We start from the raw sequence: 17,208 nt of genomic DNA, 5'->3' as shown, positions 1-17,208 counted from the left end.
CTTTTCAAATGCTGAGACTCTATTTTAAATAATAAAAACAAGAGTCACAGGTGGCAGTAGTGTTAACCAGTTGATTATTTTGCAGATGTTAACTGTTTGCTGCGTGTCGCTAGTATTCGATAGTTTATTAGGGAGAGATTATGATGCCACCAATTTTTCTACGAGTGTGTATATGAGTCTGAAAGTACGTAGGAATCGTTGCATCATAATTGCATTGCATGTTTAAAAACTTTTGGGTTTGGTGAGTGCCGCTAGACCTGATCTCGTTTCTTTTTATAGGATGTTCGAAGAAGGTTACACGGATAGGGATGGGTGGACTCGTGGCCGTTATCTGGATAAACCAGGGTTTGTGCAGTTACTCTGGAAGACACTACAAGAGTTGGGCTTCCATAGTCCCCCAGAGTATTACTGGAGGAAGGAAGATACTGGACATAAGCAATATTGCACAGTGTATGTGCATATTCCAGATGATGATAACCATCCTAATTGGCGCCTGGAGGAAGTAATGGAATCAGGTTTCGAATTCCATGATACTATAGAAAGGGCAGCCATGACAGCTCTTACGGAGCTGTGTGAGAACCATAAGGTGGAAATAGGATCGAGCTCTGCTCGATTCTATCCAATTAAGCATCAAGATGACGGGATATGGAAGCGGAGGATCAAAGCCTTGAAGAACACATCTCGTGTAGAACACGATGTGTTGGTAGCCGCTGCTTCGGACTACATGACTGCTATGTACAATCTACATCAAGCTTGTATCCGGGAATATTACAATTAGAGACAGAAGAACGAAGATACTAGGATGGAAGCAATGGGTGCCCGGTATGACAAAGAAATGTACAAGAAGGCAGCAATGGCAAGGGAGCACGAGATGGAGAAGGCAATGCGAGAGCAGTCCAGGCGAATTGAGGATTATGAAGAGAAACTTCGGGCACTGCAAGGATTTATCGAAGCAAGTCGAAGCATGGCGGATCGAGCAAGAGAAGAAGCTGAATCCAATGTCCATAGGCTGGAGGCGGAGAGGTTTCAGCAGCTAGACGAGATTCTGTCACTTCGTCTAGCCCTGGAAGAAATGCAAGCTCAAGCACCGGCACAAAATATGATAAATGTTCCACCACCTCCCCCACCAGAAGAGCCTCAACCTCAAAACCCGGAGGAAGCAGATCAGCTAGTGCCTGTGCTAGAAATGGAAGAAGATCCAGTGCCACCGGCAGAACCTGAAATAGATTTATATGCTCACGAGAATCTAGAAGGCTTTGATGTGGATATGGAAGATGATCAGGGCGAAGTCCCTGCGGGCCATCAACAGTTTGCGTGGGCCAATGCCAATGCTGATGGACTAGATCCTCAGGGCTATGGTCCCATGCAGCAGTGGGGAGAAGAAGAACAGGAAGGCGAAGAAGAAGAGGAGCCAGAAGAGATGGAAGGAAATTCTGGAATCAGCACCTCTGATACTTCTCGCACTTGGAGTGATTATGGACCGGAGTCCGGAAGCGAGAATTCTGTCAATCAAGCTCCACCTGTTGCTCCCCCAGGGCAAACTTTGATGACCGTGGATCAAGACGTCCTGCAAGAAGCCATGGCACGACTAGGCTTAAATGCCGAAGAACTGGGCATCTTTCCTTACGATGGTTGACGTGAACTTGTTTGGAACATGTTGTAATATATTCTTGTAAGATATGAGTGATGGACAAGTGGTACCAAGGGGTTTTGTAAATATTAACTCCTAGGCGTGTAATATAAATAAGTATGTACATAAGTATGGTTTGTGTATAAGCATGATGTGTGATATGTTAGTATGCAACGAGTTGTCGATAAGAATGTACAATAGATATTAATATCTTGTTCCTCTTGGCAGTATGACGGATCCCAGAGAAATCCGAGCTTCAGGCTCCGGAGGACAAGAAGAGGATTTACCCCGAGCACCTACATTGGCTGACGCCATAGCCAGTTTAATGAATTCTGGGGCAGAGCAAGCCCGCTTACTCCAGATGATAGTACAGAATACCGGCAACGGTGGACGTAGAAGGGAGCCGGAGCAAGGGGTGTCTTACACCCAATTTCTGGAAACACGTCCCCCAGTCTTTTTAAAAGCTGAACATCCTTTGGAAGCTAATGAGTGGCTCCAGGCCATGGAGCAGAAATTTCGAGTAATTCCCCAATGTACTGCCATTCAAAAGGCCGAGTTTGCGGGGCTTCAACTTCAGGGTCCCGCAGCAACTTGGTGGACCAGTCATTTGGCTAGGCAGCCAGCGGGAAGGGAAATCACATGGGAAGATTTTAAGGAGGCCTTCCGGGCACAGTTTATACCCGAGGGCGTCATGAGGATGAAACTAGAACAGTTCTTGGGATTACAGCAAGGCACTCGCAGCATTCTAGCATATACTAATGAGTTTGACCACTTAGCTCAATATGCTCCAGAGCATGTCAATACTGAAACCAGAAAGAGAGATTGTTATCTCAGGGGGCTTAATACCAGAATGCAGGAAAGGTTAGCCACCTGCACGTTCGCTGATTACAGTTCTGCGGTAAGTACAGCCATTACCGCAGAAGAAAAGATGAAAGCACTGGATGAAATGTTGAAAAAAGAAGAAGCATTAAAAAGGAAGACTGTTCCTTCTGGAAATTTTGGAAATGCTCCACAGAGGATGAGGATGGTATATAGAGGTCCTCCCCGACCCATGTATCGTCCTTCATTCCAGCAGCGACCTTTCCAGTCCTGGAATGCCAGAGCTCCCAGTGCTGCTCCTCGTCCTGGAACTGCACCATCTTTTGGGTTTCGTAACCCTACTTCTTCAGGAACCCCACCGGTTTGTTTCAACTGTGGGAAGCCAGGACATTTCGCCCGAGATTGTCGTTTTCCCAAAATTGGGGGAAACGCGAATTTAAAAGCTCAAACCTCGGGCCAAGGCTCTGGACAAAAGTTTGTTCGTCGCAAGTTTGTCAACACCAAGACGGGACAAGCTCACTATATGACTGTAGAAGAAATTCCAGAAGGGGAGCCAATCCTAGCAGGTATGTACCTTATTAACAATTATCCTGCTATGGTTTTATTTGATTCCGGTGCATCACATACTTTTATAAGTAAAGAGTTTGTCACGCAACATCAACTAGAAGTTCATACCTTAGATGTCAAATATGCTATTCAAGCTACTGGTGCCACACAGAATACCAATCAAGTAGCTCGCAATGTGATTTTAAACCTAGAAGGAAATAAAGTGGGGGCTTATCCCTTAATTCTGGAAGATCAAGGAATAGATATTATTTTGGGGGTAAATTGGATGAAAGCGCATGAAGTACAAATTAATGTGGTTACACGAGCTGTTAGCCTGAAAGATGACCAGGGCCATTCTTTCGAACTCCAATTACCCGTTTCCCCCTGTTTAGACCAGATGGTCAAAAAGACTAGAGCAGTGACTCTAGAGTCTATTCCTGTTGTCAATGAATTCTTAGATGTATTTCCAGAAGACTTGCCTGGGCTACCGCCTGACAGAGCGGTAGAATTCACTATTGAATTAGAACCCGGCACCGCTCCTATCTCTAGAAGACCATATCGAATGCCACCTAAAGAGTTGGCAGAATTAAAAACACAACTCCAAGAATTGTTGGATAAGGGTTTTGTCCGACCCAGTACTTCCCCATGGGGTTGCCCAGCTCTCTTTGTTAAAAAGAAGGATGGTACCTTAAGGCTATGTGTGGATTACCGTCCCTTGAATGCGGTAACCATCAAAAACAAGTATCCGCTGCCACGGATTGACTTGTTGTTCGACCAATTGTCTGGAGCCAAGGTTTTTTCAAAAATCGACCTTCGGTCAGGATACCACCAGATTAAGATAAAACCCGAAGACATACCAAAAACAGCTTTTTCCACCCGATATGGACTATATGAGTATTTGGTTATGTCATTCGGATTAACAAATGCCCCAGCGCATTTTATGTATCTCATGAATTCAGTATTCATGCCGGAACTGGACAAATTTGTGGTTGTCTTTATAGACGATATCCTTGTCTTTTCTAAAAACGAAAAGGAACATGCGCAACATTTGCGCATTGTTCTAAATAGACTCCGGGAACACCAGCTTTATGCCAAATTTAGTAAGTGTGAATTTTGGTTAAAGAAAGTTCCATTCCTTGGGCATATACTATCCGAAAAAGGAATTGAAGTAGATCCCGGAAAAGTCAAGGATATATTGGATTGGAAATCACCAACTTCTGTTCATGAAGTAAGAAGTTTCTTGGGAATGGCTGGTTATTACCGTAGATTCATTCCCAATTTCTCTAAGGTTTCTAAACCAATCACCGAGTTATTAAAGAAGGATACAAAATTTGAATGGAAACCTGAGTGTGAGGAATCCTTCCAAATCTTGAAGAAATTATTGACTACAGCCCCAGTGCTAGCTCAACCTGATATAGAAAAACCCTTTGATGTATATTGCGATGCCTCAGGAACAGGCATCGGGTGTGTTCTAATGCAAGAAGGCAGGGTTATTGCTTATGCTTCTCGCCAGTTGAAGCGTCATGAAGAACACTACCCTACTCATGACTTAGAGCTTGCTGCCGTAGTGCATGCACTAAAGATATGGCGACACTATCTTTTAGGTAGTGAATGTCGTATCTTTACTGACCACAAGAGCTTGAAGTATATATTCACTCAGATGGATCTAAATATGAGGCAAAGGCGGTGGCTAGAGCTGATTAAAGACTATAAACTGGAAATTCATTACCATCCTGGTAAAGCTAATGTGGTGGCCGACGCCTTAAGCAGAAAGGCCCAATGCCACTGCATGACCATCCAGTCTAACTTGAAGACCTTGTGCGAAGAAATGGGAGAATTAAATTTGGAAATAGTAAAACAAGGTACCCTCCAGAATGTTATGATTCAAGATACCCTAAAAGAAAGAATCATAGCGGCCCAAAAAGAAGACCCATGGATTAAAGCACTTTACCAGCAAAAAGCCGAGGGGAAGGTTCCTGAACTTCATCAAGAAGAAGAAGGAGGACTATACTTCAAGAACCGGATAGTAGTTCCGGAGGATAAAAACCTGAGAAGATTAATTCTAGAAGAAGCACATTCATCCAAGTTCTCCATTCATCCCGGAACCAATAAAATGTACCAAGATTTAAAGCAAAGATTTTGGTGGGCCAAAATGAAACCGGAAATTGCAAGATATGTGTCAGAATGTGACACGTGCCAAAGAGTTAAACCCATATTACAGAAGTCAGCAGGTCTGTTACAACCCTCAGGAATTCCTGTCTGGAAGTGGGAAGATATTTCTATGGATTTCATAGTAGGATTACCTACCACTTCAAAGGGGTATGACTCCATTTGGGTTATTGTCGACCGCCTTACTAAATCAGCTCACTTTATTCCAGTTAAGACTAAATACCAGGTGTCGGCATATGCCAAACTCTATATAGCCCGGATTGTATCCTTGCACGGAGTGCCAAAAACTATTATTTCCGATCGAGGTTCCCAGTTTGTTTCCAGATTCTGGGAGCAACTGCAAAAGGACATGGGTACTACCCTCATTAGAAGTTCTGCTTATCATCCTCAAACTGGAGGACAGACAGAGAGGGTTAATCAAATTTTAGAAGACATGTTAAGAGCCTGTGTCCTTACCTTCTCTAAGCTATGGGATGAATGTTTGCCCCTAGCCGAGTTCTCTTATAATAATAGCTATCAAGCTAGTATTAAGATGGCACCGTTCGAAGCCTTGTATGGTCGAAGATGCCGAACTCCTCTAAATTGGTCAGGAGTAGGAGAAAGGACACAGTTGGGATCGGACTTGGTCATGGAAACCGAGGAGAAGGTTCAGAAAATTCGCAAGCACTTAGAAATAGCTCAATCCCGGCAGAAGAGTTATTCAGATAAAAGAAGACGGTCCTTGGAATTTTCTGTCGGAGATTTTGTATACTTAAAGGTATCCCCAATGAAAGGCGTACAGCGCTTTGGAGTAAAAGGTAAGCTAGCCCCGAGGTACATTGGTCCCTATGAAATTCTGGAACAAAAGGGTCCCGTGGCATATAAGTTGTCATTACCTGATCAACTTACTTCTATACATGATGTATTTCATGTATCCCAGCTTAAGAAATGCCTAAGAGTTCCAGAAGAAATTTTGGAGGATCCAGAAATTAAGCTCGAACCGGATCTAACATATGAAGAGAAACCTATTAGAATTCTGGATCAAAAGACCCGCGATACCCGAACTCGGAGTATCACGTTTTATAAAGTGCAATGGAAAAATCATACTCCGGACGAAGCTACTTGGGAAAAAGCAGAAGACCTAGAGTCTAAATATCCGGAGTTATTCGAAACCGTCAGGGACAGATGAACAAGGACCACCACCCCACTAACCTTGTACAGAAAAAGAAAGAGTAAATAACCTGACGCAGTTTCCTTTCCATTCCAAAACCCAAGGATTTAACCCCAGGAATCTCGGGACGAGATTCTGTTAAGGGGGAGAGGCTGTAATAAGTGCCATTTTAAGTAACATAGTGACTATGAAAAATTCAGAAAGAAATCCAAAAGAAAAGAGAAGAAAAATGGCAAAAAGATCAAATTCGGCCAAATTTTGACCAAAAATTTGAATTTCAAATTTGAAATTCAGAAAAAGTTGTCCAACATGTGGAATACAAGTATGGGATTATTTGGAAGCAAGGAATCGAAATTTGGAGCTGAGTTGGTGCTAAATATCTCAAAAGAATCAGAGAAAGAAGAAGAAAAGGGAAATCCCGTTTACTGTTCCTCGTCCGACAATAGGTTCAGAGAAAGCAGTTCCAGAGTCTGTTTTCAAAATTCAATTCTGAAGAATTTTCCAACCAAGTGTACTAGAACAACTATACCATGTTGAAATATAAACTTTGGACTGCAATAATCATGTGTTGTTGGCCAGGAATAGTAAAAGGAAGGAAGTCAACCTCGAGCTCAAAGTCAGCACAAGATCACAAATGACTGAAACTCTGAAACTTTTGCTAAGTCTGAATGACAGTGTGGTCTCAACTTTGGGATTGAACTCAGAGCCATTTAAATCAAAAGAGGTACTTGTTCTTGTGCAAAATGGAAACTTGGGAGATCATAGTACACCTTTGAGAAGAAATTGGACTGGAAAAACAAGACTTAAGTCCTTAAATTGGTTCCCAATTTAAAGTCCATATCACTGTCGAACTGACGAACAGCAAGTGCAATTCAATCGACATTCAGAGCTAACCCGAGCTAAACTTCAAAAATTCAGTGAATTCGATCTTTATCTCAAGTTGACGCCAAAATAAAAGATGAAGGTCTTGAGTTTATCTTCAAGTTCTGTTAAAACACGAGAGGCCATCGGATCAAGGATCAACCGTGGAGAAGCTCTGAAGGTCACGGGCGGTGACTGAGCACCGAGACGTGGCGCCGCCGCCGTCGTCGGTCATCCGCCAGCGCAGCTAAGCTAAGCCACCTCCTCGCCACATACACCTACGGCTAGACCACGGTGTCACCCATGCGCGCGGTGAAACCCTTGAATATCTACTGCTCCCGCGCCGCCGTTTCACTGCCTCTCTTTTTACCGCCGCCCGTGCCTCTTCTGTCAACCACCGCCGCCAAGCAAAATTCGACCACCTCCGAACAGCTCTCATCGATTCCTTCCGTCCGCACCTCCGCCTACATCCCACCAATAACCCCAGCAACTTGTTGCTCAGCTTCCTCACCGCAACACCTTGTATCGCCGCCGCTTCTGTCCGCCGCCGCCGCACCGCCCGCTCTCGGTGAGAACCCTCTCGCGCTGTCTCTCTTTCTTCTTGAGCAGTCGTAGTCGAGTCCCTAGAGTCCTAGGATGGTGTCGGGGTAGTCGTTTGGCTAGGTTGTGCCGTAGTCGCGGGTAACGATGGCCGGCCGGGGGTGTCGCCGCCCGTCACCGTGGAGGAGGTAGCTCCGGTCACCTCCAGGGAAGCTGTCGCCGCGCGCGAGGTCGTGTAGGGTTAGGGTTGGTGTTGTCGTCGAGACCCGCCGCCGGGAGGGCGCCGGCCGGCGAGCCGCGCCGCCCCCTGTTCCGGTTGCGTTTTGGCGGGAGGAGGAAGAAGGTGTTGTGCACCGGGCCCGCATGTCAGTAAGAGAAGGGGGAGGAAGGCGCGGGCCAGAGCGGTGCGGTCGTCTTGGGCCGGCGTTTCGCGGCCCAGTAACGCGCGTGCGGTCGGCCGGAAAGGAAAAGGGCCGGGGGCCCAGCGGATGCAGGCCGGCGTCGCGTGAGAAAGGAAGGAAAAAGAAAAAGGGGCCATGGGCCGGTGTTGGGCTAACAGGAGAAAGGGAAGGAGAAGCGGCCCACGGAGCCCGTCAGAAGGAGTAAAGGGCCGGCGGGTAGGGGGAATAGGAGGATAGGTGGGTCCGCGTCGTGGGGCCCGGTACGCATGAGAGGGGGGTAGAGTTGAGCTGCGTAAGAAAAGTTTTCCGAGGGAATTTTCGGGAAAAAGTTAGATTTCTTTAATAAAATAATCCGTTTAAAATCTTTTTACACCATTTTAATCACAGAAATTTGTAGGAATGTCCAAAATTAGTGAAACCAATTTCGTTAGGCTTGTTTTATTTTCCTTTATGCATTAAAATTTTTACACCCTAGGAAAATAATAAAAATTTAGGTATTTATTTAATGCCTTCCTTTTAAGGTAATTAAATAAATACTTAATATTTATAAAATGTATAAAATATAAATAACACTTTATTAATCACAAATAATCCATAACTCATAGGAAATTAGAATTTCAAGTTAGAAAATAATTACCACTTTTTCTAAAAATAAAAGAAAAAGCTATAGGAAGGGTTAAATAAGAAAATAAAAATATAGGTTAATCTTTTTAGATTTCTTTTGTGTGTTGACTTACAACTTACCCATGATAAGTCGTATAGTCCTTGTTGGCTTGCAACTTTATCATGAAGGAAAGTTGTATAGTCTGTTGTTTAAAAAGTTTGCATTCTAACCCCTGCATATATACCGTAGATCCAGAAGCGCCGGAAGAAGATTACTGGGAATTTTCAGAAGGACCTTTGGAGTCCGAGGAGGTGTTTGAATTTGTCCCCTGTGAAGTGAATCCGTCGGCGTCTGCTAATCTTTTTAACGATCAAGGCAAGCCCCGGTGCATTTATACCTATCTATTTTGGAATCGTTATTTCATGTGACTAGTTATAGGTTACTTGGTTATTGTATGCACTAGGTCTAGGAGTTGGATGAAACCTATTCTTGTGTATGATCATGCCTTGAATTAAGGACATCTTTGCCACTTGTTCAAATCCTAGAAACCACCCAAGTCTAGAATTGCTTACTTGCTTACATGCTTGGTTTACCAACCTTAGGGAAAACTCTTAATCATACATGCTGTTTATGAAGGATAGTTTGAAGTATAGAACCAGACAGAAGCTAGAGATGTAGTTCTGTCTGCTCATTAATCTGCTTAAGGACCGGGCCGTGTCTTAACCGCTGATCAAGTGATAACATCTGATCACTTACTGGGTATGGGACCAGTAAAGCCCAGTAGGTTAGTAAATTCTATGATCAGGAATGCTTCGTACCCGCATTTGACGTGCTGGAGATTGGCAGGGGTGTAGCCTGAAACTCACATGGGGATCAGGCCAGACGTGGGGTCCCATGTGGGGGTGCATCCCTGGGTCCGGGTAGTTGTGTTCCTAATCATTGACTTTACTAATCGAGAGGTTGCTAGTACGACCTGGACAGTCGTATGATGCGGGTGATCGGGTGCTCTCCTGCAGGATGTAATCTGATCCGGATCGCTGCAATTCTCGGTTATGAATGCACTTGATCACCGTTGAGCTTCGTAGCATGAACTCATGTGATATAAAATTTTTGTTGCCAAGTATTGTATGAATCAACAGCTGTGATTGCTTTTACTTCTGTTACCATCTAGAACGGTTAGGTAATAACTTAACTAAACTAAAAGACAAAACTAAGGCTTCACTCGTAGTAAGCTTTTCGGCAAAAATTGTGTCAACCAAGCACACCTAAAGGCCGACATGCATTCCAAAAGAAAAACTATTATAGTGGTTAGTCGGGTAAGACTTGCTGAGTACCCCGTACTCAGGGTTTTCCCCTTGTGGTTATCTTTCAGAAGCTACCCAAGAAGCTGTCGAGGAGGAGACCCCGAAGACCTAGAGTATTGACCTGAGTCTCTCAATACTCTAGCAAACCGTTTATCAACGCATCTTCTCCTAAACTACTTATGTTTAATCTTAGAGCTTGTCTAACTATGCATCACTAAGTTTGTTTCAACTTGAAGTCTTGTAATAACTCGTACCTCTTAATTATGTATGTAAAAATGTAATGTTTGTTGATGTTATCCCATCGCGGATATTATCCTGATGTATGGTGATGAAACACGCCGTGGATCTTTCGAGGAGTCCTAGGGACACTCGACGGACTACCGGACTTATGCTGTTTTAGGTGCGTTTCGGATAATTGCTGCTCCGACAGCAATTAGGCGCACTTAAACCAGCTTAAGCTGGGCGGTTCCGCCACAGGGGTGGACAGATTCCAGCTGGAATTTTGGCTGGCAGCGGACAACAGACGGCGGCCGGATTGGCATTGTGAGGCGAGGCGGTGCTGCTCCAATGGCCTTTTTGGTGTAGCGGATGCCTTGGTTGGAGGCGGCCTGTCGTGGTGCAACTTTGGGAGGTGGCGGCTTGGTCTTGGGACGCCGGGGTCTGGCAGATCGAGGTGGCGGTGCAGCTCGGCTCCGGCGGTTGGCAGCGCTTGCGCGAGCAAGGGTGAGGCACAGCACATGCACGAGCTGGGGCAGCATGGCAAGCAGGGGATGCGGCTTTGCTATTTATAGGGCCAGGGGTGGAGCCGTGGCACGCACACCCAAGTTAGCTGGGGAGGCGGCGGTGCCACACTGTGTCCGGCATGGACACCAAGAGCTGCAGGGCTCAGATGGGCCTGGCAGGCCGGCTGCTGGGCTAGAGCACGTCAGTCCCACGAGCCCGGCCTGAAGGAAAGGGGATTTCTTTCTATTTCATTTTTAGAGATGTTTCCCGTGCAAAGATAAATCTAGAAAATTCTAGATAAATCAATGAAACCACAAAAAATACTCTAAAAAGCTAAAATCCTAGGAAAATTTCTAGAGATAGTTTGGGACACGATGAATCCAAATGATGAATCCAAATAATATACTTGGAGCTCAAGAAAATAATAAAAATATTTAACTCTAGGAAAATGAGAATAGATCCTAGAAAAATTTGGAAAATTCTTAGAAGAACCTAAATGTTATAGAAACGCATTTTTAAAATGTCTGCACTCATGAAACACCAAGATGCCTCGGCATGAATCCAACACACAAAGAACTAATTTATTTAATTTAGAAAAAACAACCAATCATTTTCCAGTACTAAATTTCCTCTCAAGAAAATAAATGTTGAAAAAATTAAATTATTAGAAAATTATTGTTTAATTATTATTTCTAGTCAGATCCTGAATTCCAAAAAATTCATGGTATGACAGCTCTCTTCACGCGTAGCTCTCTTTACGAAACACATATTAACTATATGAGGGATTCTTTTGATTTCACTTCTCTGAATATTGTACTATGCATTTGACACTCTAACGATCATAAATTTGAAAAAAAAATATCAATTACAAATTTTTAGATCTCGTCATGCACTACAACTTTTGTGAAGAGCACATCTCCTTCCAAGGCCATTTTGGAAATCATAATTTATTTTTAAAAATAAATATAAGAAATGGTGATGAATTTTATTTGGGCCTGTAAATAGTCTTAAATGAAAAGGTTATGAACTATGAAGTTTTAGATGTCATCGAGCTCTATAGTTATGCTAGTAAATTTGTCTTCATTCTTCTTCATTAAATAAAGGCTATTATTTTTATGTAAAATTGGTTGTTTACATTTTTAGAGGCAGTTGCTTATTAGGCCTGCCTCTAGAAGTCAATTTCTAGTAGTGGTAGCTTAGGTGGCGTGCCTTTCGAATTGATTTTCAGACAATTACTTAATTATGTGGCCCACCTCTATAGATACTTGTATTTTTGGAACCCTTGCTAGAGACGGTTGTTATTAAGCACCGTTGTAAAAAAAAAATAGAATGATCGTATGCACAAATGATTTTTAAAGTAGTGCTAGAGTGAAACAATAAAGAAAACTAATTGAATAAATTATTCTTACTAGCAAACAAAATATACAAAAAAATTGTTACTAAAAATAAAAAAGAAAAGAAGCATAAAAGATAATAAAAATGGAAACAATAAAATAAATGAAAAGTTAGAATTTCCTAGTAGAAAAGGAAAACTGTAACACCCCGTCCTCCAAAGCCGCACCGCCCAACCCTTCCGAGGGGCGGGCACACGTACACATAGCACCCTGCTTACACTTTCGTCCTCGCTTCGTGTAAAAGGGTTAACCCGAAGGTACTATGGCTGGTTGACGAAGGCTTATAAGTTGCCTCCACCCTTGCTAAACTAGCAATGTGGTACTAAACATGCGCACCTGCGCTAATGGGCCACACTGGGCCAACCAAATTGGGCCGGGTGTCAAAAAACAGAAAAGAAAACAAAACAAATAATAGAAACAAATAATAAATATAAAGGAAATAAAAATAATATGCAGAATAATATAAAAGGAAATAATTAAAGAAAAGGACAAGAAAATGTAAAACCCAAAAGAATGAAGAAAGGGAAAAAAAATAGAACATGGATGTTAGTTCGGCCACAACTAAACCTAACTTGGGCTAAAATTAGGTCATATTGGGTTGCTTGTGCTCCCCCCACCGCGTGCGCAGTCGCACGCCAACTTGAGAATCCCTTAGAGCATCTTCAACAGTTTTCCAATCAATTTTTCCTAATAACAAGCTAATGGAAATGTCCCAATATTTCTTTTATGGTTATCGGAAAAGTTGTTTTTGCAGTTCCCCAATAATCACAATCCAAACTACCGTATTGAGATACTCTTTTTTTAGGATAAGTTAGGGTGGATTATTAGTTTGTCCCAATAACTATTGTGAAATGGAAAAAAGTAAAAAAGAATCTGCTGGAACACTATTTTTCGTTAACCCTCCCAATATGGTAGTTGGATTGGGGAGTAAGGATCTGCTAACATGCTCTTACTTTGTAAAGGCATGTAACAGGTCTGTTGGCGCTAGAACTCGGTCAACCGAATCCCAGCAACCGACACACGACCCGGGAGAATCTGCTTAGCTCCTGTTCGGGTGAATGCCCTGGTGCGGTTCACGCGGCGTGCCAGCCAATCTGACCTGTTGATTGGCAAGGAAGAACACGTGTCAAATTCAGTAACTACGATCGGCTAAGTTTCCGATCGAGAGAGTTTATTGGCAGATCAGCCGATTTACTATGGTAAAGAAATCGGCCACGAGACAGCACGATCCCCGTAGCCTTGTAGATAGAAAAATATTAAAGTAATCGGTACAAGGCACGTAATAACAGCACTAGGAAAAGATCTAATCGGCAACAGATGGATCTGGCAACAGGAAGTAATGAAAGCCGATACTACCGATTCCTAGCGGGATAACTGGTGATAAAAACTAGGAAGGCAGGTAAAAACCTATGAATCTAGTCAATATCGATAACTGGTGAATAAATCTAGACGAAACAATAGCGATACGCCGGAAGTCAAAGCCTAGATATTACTCGATAAACGGAACTTACAGAATCGGCCGGAGATCAAGACGATGCAGCCCTGCCAACCCGTACGAACTCGTGAGAAAGAAAATTGATGGCGAAGTCGCCTGCTCAAAAGTAGATGCGCAGAAGAAAGTAACTTGTTGTATTGATTGATTGTTGTGTTTACAGATTTACAAAGGTAGCTATTTATAGCCCCGTACAAATAATCTTCTTAACCGACTAGGACTCTATCTCTAATTCAAACAGAAAACAAATATCTACAAGCACAATCCGTACTAAACTAATTACCCCACACTCCGTGGGCTGAACTCCACCTTATCCCTCCATCTTTCCAAGCCCATACAGGCCCACCTTAATCCACCTTCCCGATCGGCCGATTTCTTAAAGGATTGCCGATTGGGAACCTGGCGCATTCACCCTGAAGCGAAGTAAAAGCCACTTGACCGATTCCGCATTGTAGCACCTTTTGGCCGATCCCCACCCGTATTCCTTCGATTTCTTTCTTCTTAGGCACCGATTCTACTGATGACGAAATCCGGCGTCAACACATGCCCCCCAGTTTCGGAGTAAAACATAATCTTTTACTTCGAAATTCTTTATAACCTCTCCTCCGAAACGGCCGCAGTGAAAATATCCGTTTCGCGGTCTCCCGGCTGATCATTGCAATTTTTTGAAACGGGCGCCCACGACAGCCACTACCCCAAAAATCTCGATGCGCCGGCGCGGTGAAAATTCCATCTTTACCCTTTCTTCAGGCACCCTATAAATATCATTTCACCGCAACTCATCTTCAAGCTCGCATCTCCTTTTCCAGCGCGCGCATCTCCTTCTTTCTTCAATCTTGCCATCGAAGTCTTCCAGTTTCAGCTCCAATCACTTCTTCCCCTTTCCCTTCAATGGCGACTCCCTCCGGTAATTCCCCAGCACGCGATGCTCCAGGAATAATGCCCCCGGTAGAGGTAGCGCCTTCGGTAACGGTGGCGACAACCGTCACTCCATCCACAGATGAAGGAGCTTCATCAGAGATCCCAATGGCGATCCCCATTGCGACTCCATCATCCGCATCTGCATCGACGACTACACCGATTACTCAGAATTTTATACCGGAGGTAAATACCGAATCTTTCCTCTATCGGTAACGTATTTATCTTAGATCTACTCTTTATATTTCTTATGCCCCTTTTCCTTTTTTAGGCGGTTAGACATAGAATTACTATTCATCTCATGGGTAGTCCTGGCCTTGTTTGTCTTGGTCCCATGGGAGACCCGGATCCAGCAGACCTCATAAACTTGGAAACTGATCGGATACCTTTCAAACGATCTGATATGAACTTAGATCAATGGGCCAGCACTTTTAGATCTTGGCCGAATGAAACCCCAGGTTGGAGGGAATGGTACCAACGGGTAGCCGCATCAAGGAGCGTCTCGTGGGATGAGCTCAAAATCGGCCAATGTATCAACCTTTCCCTGTCGCAAATGGAAAAAAACGAACCGCTAGTGATGGCGGCTTCCTATTTTTGGTCTGACGCACTTAATGCATTCTTATTTGGCCACGGTCCCATGACCCCCACTCTGGCCGATGTGGTCCTCTTGACCGGCCTAGATGTATCTTCCCCTGACACGCCTTTCCAACTTCTGACCGTACCATCGCATCGGCTGGACACAAGAAGAATCGGCGGCTGGAAGGGCTTTATTAATGATAATAAGAAGACCGGTACTGTTGATAACAGGGAGCACACCGCTTTCCTGATGATGTGGCTCGAAAAACACCTCTTCTGTGGAAGAGCCGCCGGCCCAACAACCAACACCCAATCTTTAGCCGAGGCACTGTCCAAAGGAAGCCATATTCCTCTCGGGAAACATCTTCTGGGTGCTGTGTACCACATGCTCCACCAAATCGGCACAAAACTTTCCAAGGGAGAACCAATCGGCAACCCAGGTGGGCCTTGGTGGTTTGTCAATTTATGGTTGAACCTTTATATGAACAGGATCACTCGGCAGCCAGTGGACCGCATGACATTTCCCAATATTGAATCGGCAGAAGACCCTACCGAGCGCCGCCGATGCATGTCTTATGGTGAAGCAGCATCAGCTTTTCCAGGTTGTGCGTATTCCGCTACAAAGGTAGCCGAGTACTTTCGGTCTTTTTATAATGGATTTAATGAGGACGCAACTATCTGGTTTCCATATCAGCGAGACATTCCCATCTTCGAGCTCCCTTCCTGCTTTGATTCAACTTCTGGCCGGTTTGATGAAGATCTCTATGAAGGGTTGATCAAGCCAGGGATCCTACCGGCCAACTTCTTCTCAGGGAAGGATGCCCCTACGTACGAATTCTACAACCCTTCTGCTGCAGCACGACAATTCGGCATGGTTCAGCTGCCGATTCAGGTGTACTTTGCTGGCAAAATCAAGTTTAGAGATGATCTCACATCTGGCCTAGATTACGGTCGGTTGCGAGACCGAATTCCAGACTCCAGTACAATTAACTTGAACGACTGGCTAGTAGCTCCATTTGCTGTCCAGCCGTTCAAACTCTGGTGGGCTGATTGGAAGCAATTCCTCTTCTGCAACTCAGCATCGGCATACTGCAATCTTCTGGACCCGACCAACATTGATCCAAACGCCGAGGTACTTCACATAGCCGATTTTTATTCCCTTTTATTCCTCTTAGCACGATCGAGTACTAATGATTTTATTATTTTAGGCCGAGAATCGGATCCCTCCAACACACAGCCGCAGCGGACGACTGATAGAGAGTCATCCATACACTACTTATCCCCTTATCGGCTATAACGCCCCGTCTGTTGACGTGATTACTGGCCGATCGAAACAAGTTCATAAAAGGACTACCAAGAAGACCAGTCGCCGAGTCCGGGCTCGTACGGGATCGGCGGATCCTCCTGTGAGCGTATCGGCAGAAACTTCGGCCGTACCACCTCCTCAAGTCATTCAAGGTGCCGATACTCAAGCTATGACGCAAGCTGGGGCGGCCGCCGCATCGTTGTTGTTGGAGGCCATACAGGTAAAACTGAGTTGCGCATGCCTCCGATTATTATTTTTGATATTAACTTTTCTTTTATCTTTAAACTGCACAGAGCATTCCTACAGAAGTACCACAATCGGCAGCAGCCCCTCCAGCTATTGACGCGCCCCCGTTTCCTTCCGTTACGGTATAGAACTTCTCGTACCGATTTCCTTTGGGCATTCACGTACCGTATTTATTCAAACTTCTGACACAGGCCATCGGCACATCAATCGCTCCTCGATCGCCGATTTCCTTTCAGGGGGCTGGTCCAAGCACGGCGCCGATTATCGTGGAGTCCTCTTCATCTGATGAACCCATGACGCAGGCCCCCGAGCAAGGCATGGCGGCTTCTCAAGTGCAACATGAGGAGATTCGCTTCAAAATGGTAACTTTTCTGCTTCTGCTTCTATCTCAGCCGATTTGCTCTTTCTTACAGCTGGTTTATTTCTTTTCTTTATTATCATCAGGAACAGGATACCCCCGACAACAGCCTCTTTTCTTTTGCGGTCGCCCTCTCTGACGACGAAGAAGTTGCTTCTCGCCAAGTCGCCT

The 17,208-nt window shown here is 44.4% G+C and overlaps 2 protein-coding genes across 6 annotated transcripts in view; both read left to right on the top strand.

Annotated features, from left to right (window-relative positions):
- Window positions 1-17,208, top strand: part of LOC101775987 (receptor-like protein 12) — a 39,983-nt gene that overhangs the window by 9,678 nt on the left and 13,097 nt on the right. For 3 of the 5 annotated variants that reach the window (XM_022827675.1, XM_022827677.1, XM_022827674.1), the window contains one exon: window positions 280-1,857. The exons of the other annotated variants lie outside the window; for them this stretch is intronic. In XM_022827675.1, coding sequence (XP_022683410.1) covers window positions 280-506 — 227 coding nt within the window. In that variant the 3' untranslated portion in view covers window positions 507-1,857. Of the gene's footprint in view, window positions 1-279; window positions 1,858-17,208 lie in introns of those variants that run through there. 5 annotated transcript variants of the gene reach the window in all.
- LOC111257665 lies at window positions 6,524-10,150 on the top strand. The gene is made up of 3 exons (XM_022827680.1): window positions 6,524-7,743; window positions 8,970-9,095; window positions 10,093-10,150. Exons 1-3 carry the CDS (start codon window positions 7,479-7,481, stop codon window positions 10,134-10,136), a joined length of 435 nt encoding a protein of 144 aa, XP_022683415.1. The 5' UTR covers window positions 6,524-7,478; the 3' UTR covers window positions 10,137-10,150.

The sequence above is a fragment of the Setaria italica genome, chromosome VI (assembly GCF_000263155.2).
Source record: "Setaria italica strain Yugu1 chromosome VI, Setaria_italica_v2.0, whole genome shotgun sequence".
Classification (NCBI taxonomy): Eukaryota; Viridiplantae; Streptophyta; class Magnoliopsida; order Poales; family Poaceae; genus Setaria; species Setaria italica.
The sequence above is the reverse complement of the archived record's forward strand: the minus strand, read 5'-3'. Positions and strand labels throughout refer to the sequence as shown.

Coding starts and splice junctions, on each gene's coding strand:
- LOC111257665 (XM_022827680.1), top strand. CDS start 7,479: ATGCGCGCGGTGAAACCCTTGAATATCTACTGCTCCCGCGCCGCCGTT. Junction 7,744..8,969: donor CGCCGCACCGCCCGCTCTCG/GTGAGAACCCTC, acceptor TATATACCGTAG/ATCCAGAAGCGCCGGAAGAA. Junction 9,096..10,092: donor TAATCTTTTTAACGATCAAG/GCAAGCCCCGGT, acceptor GTTATCTTTCAG/AAGCTACCCAAGAAGCTGTC.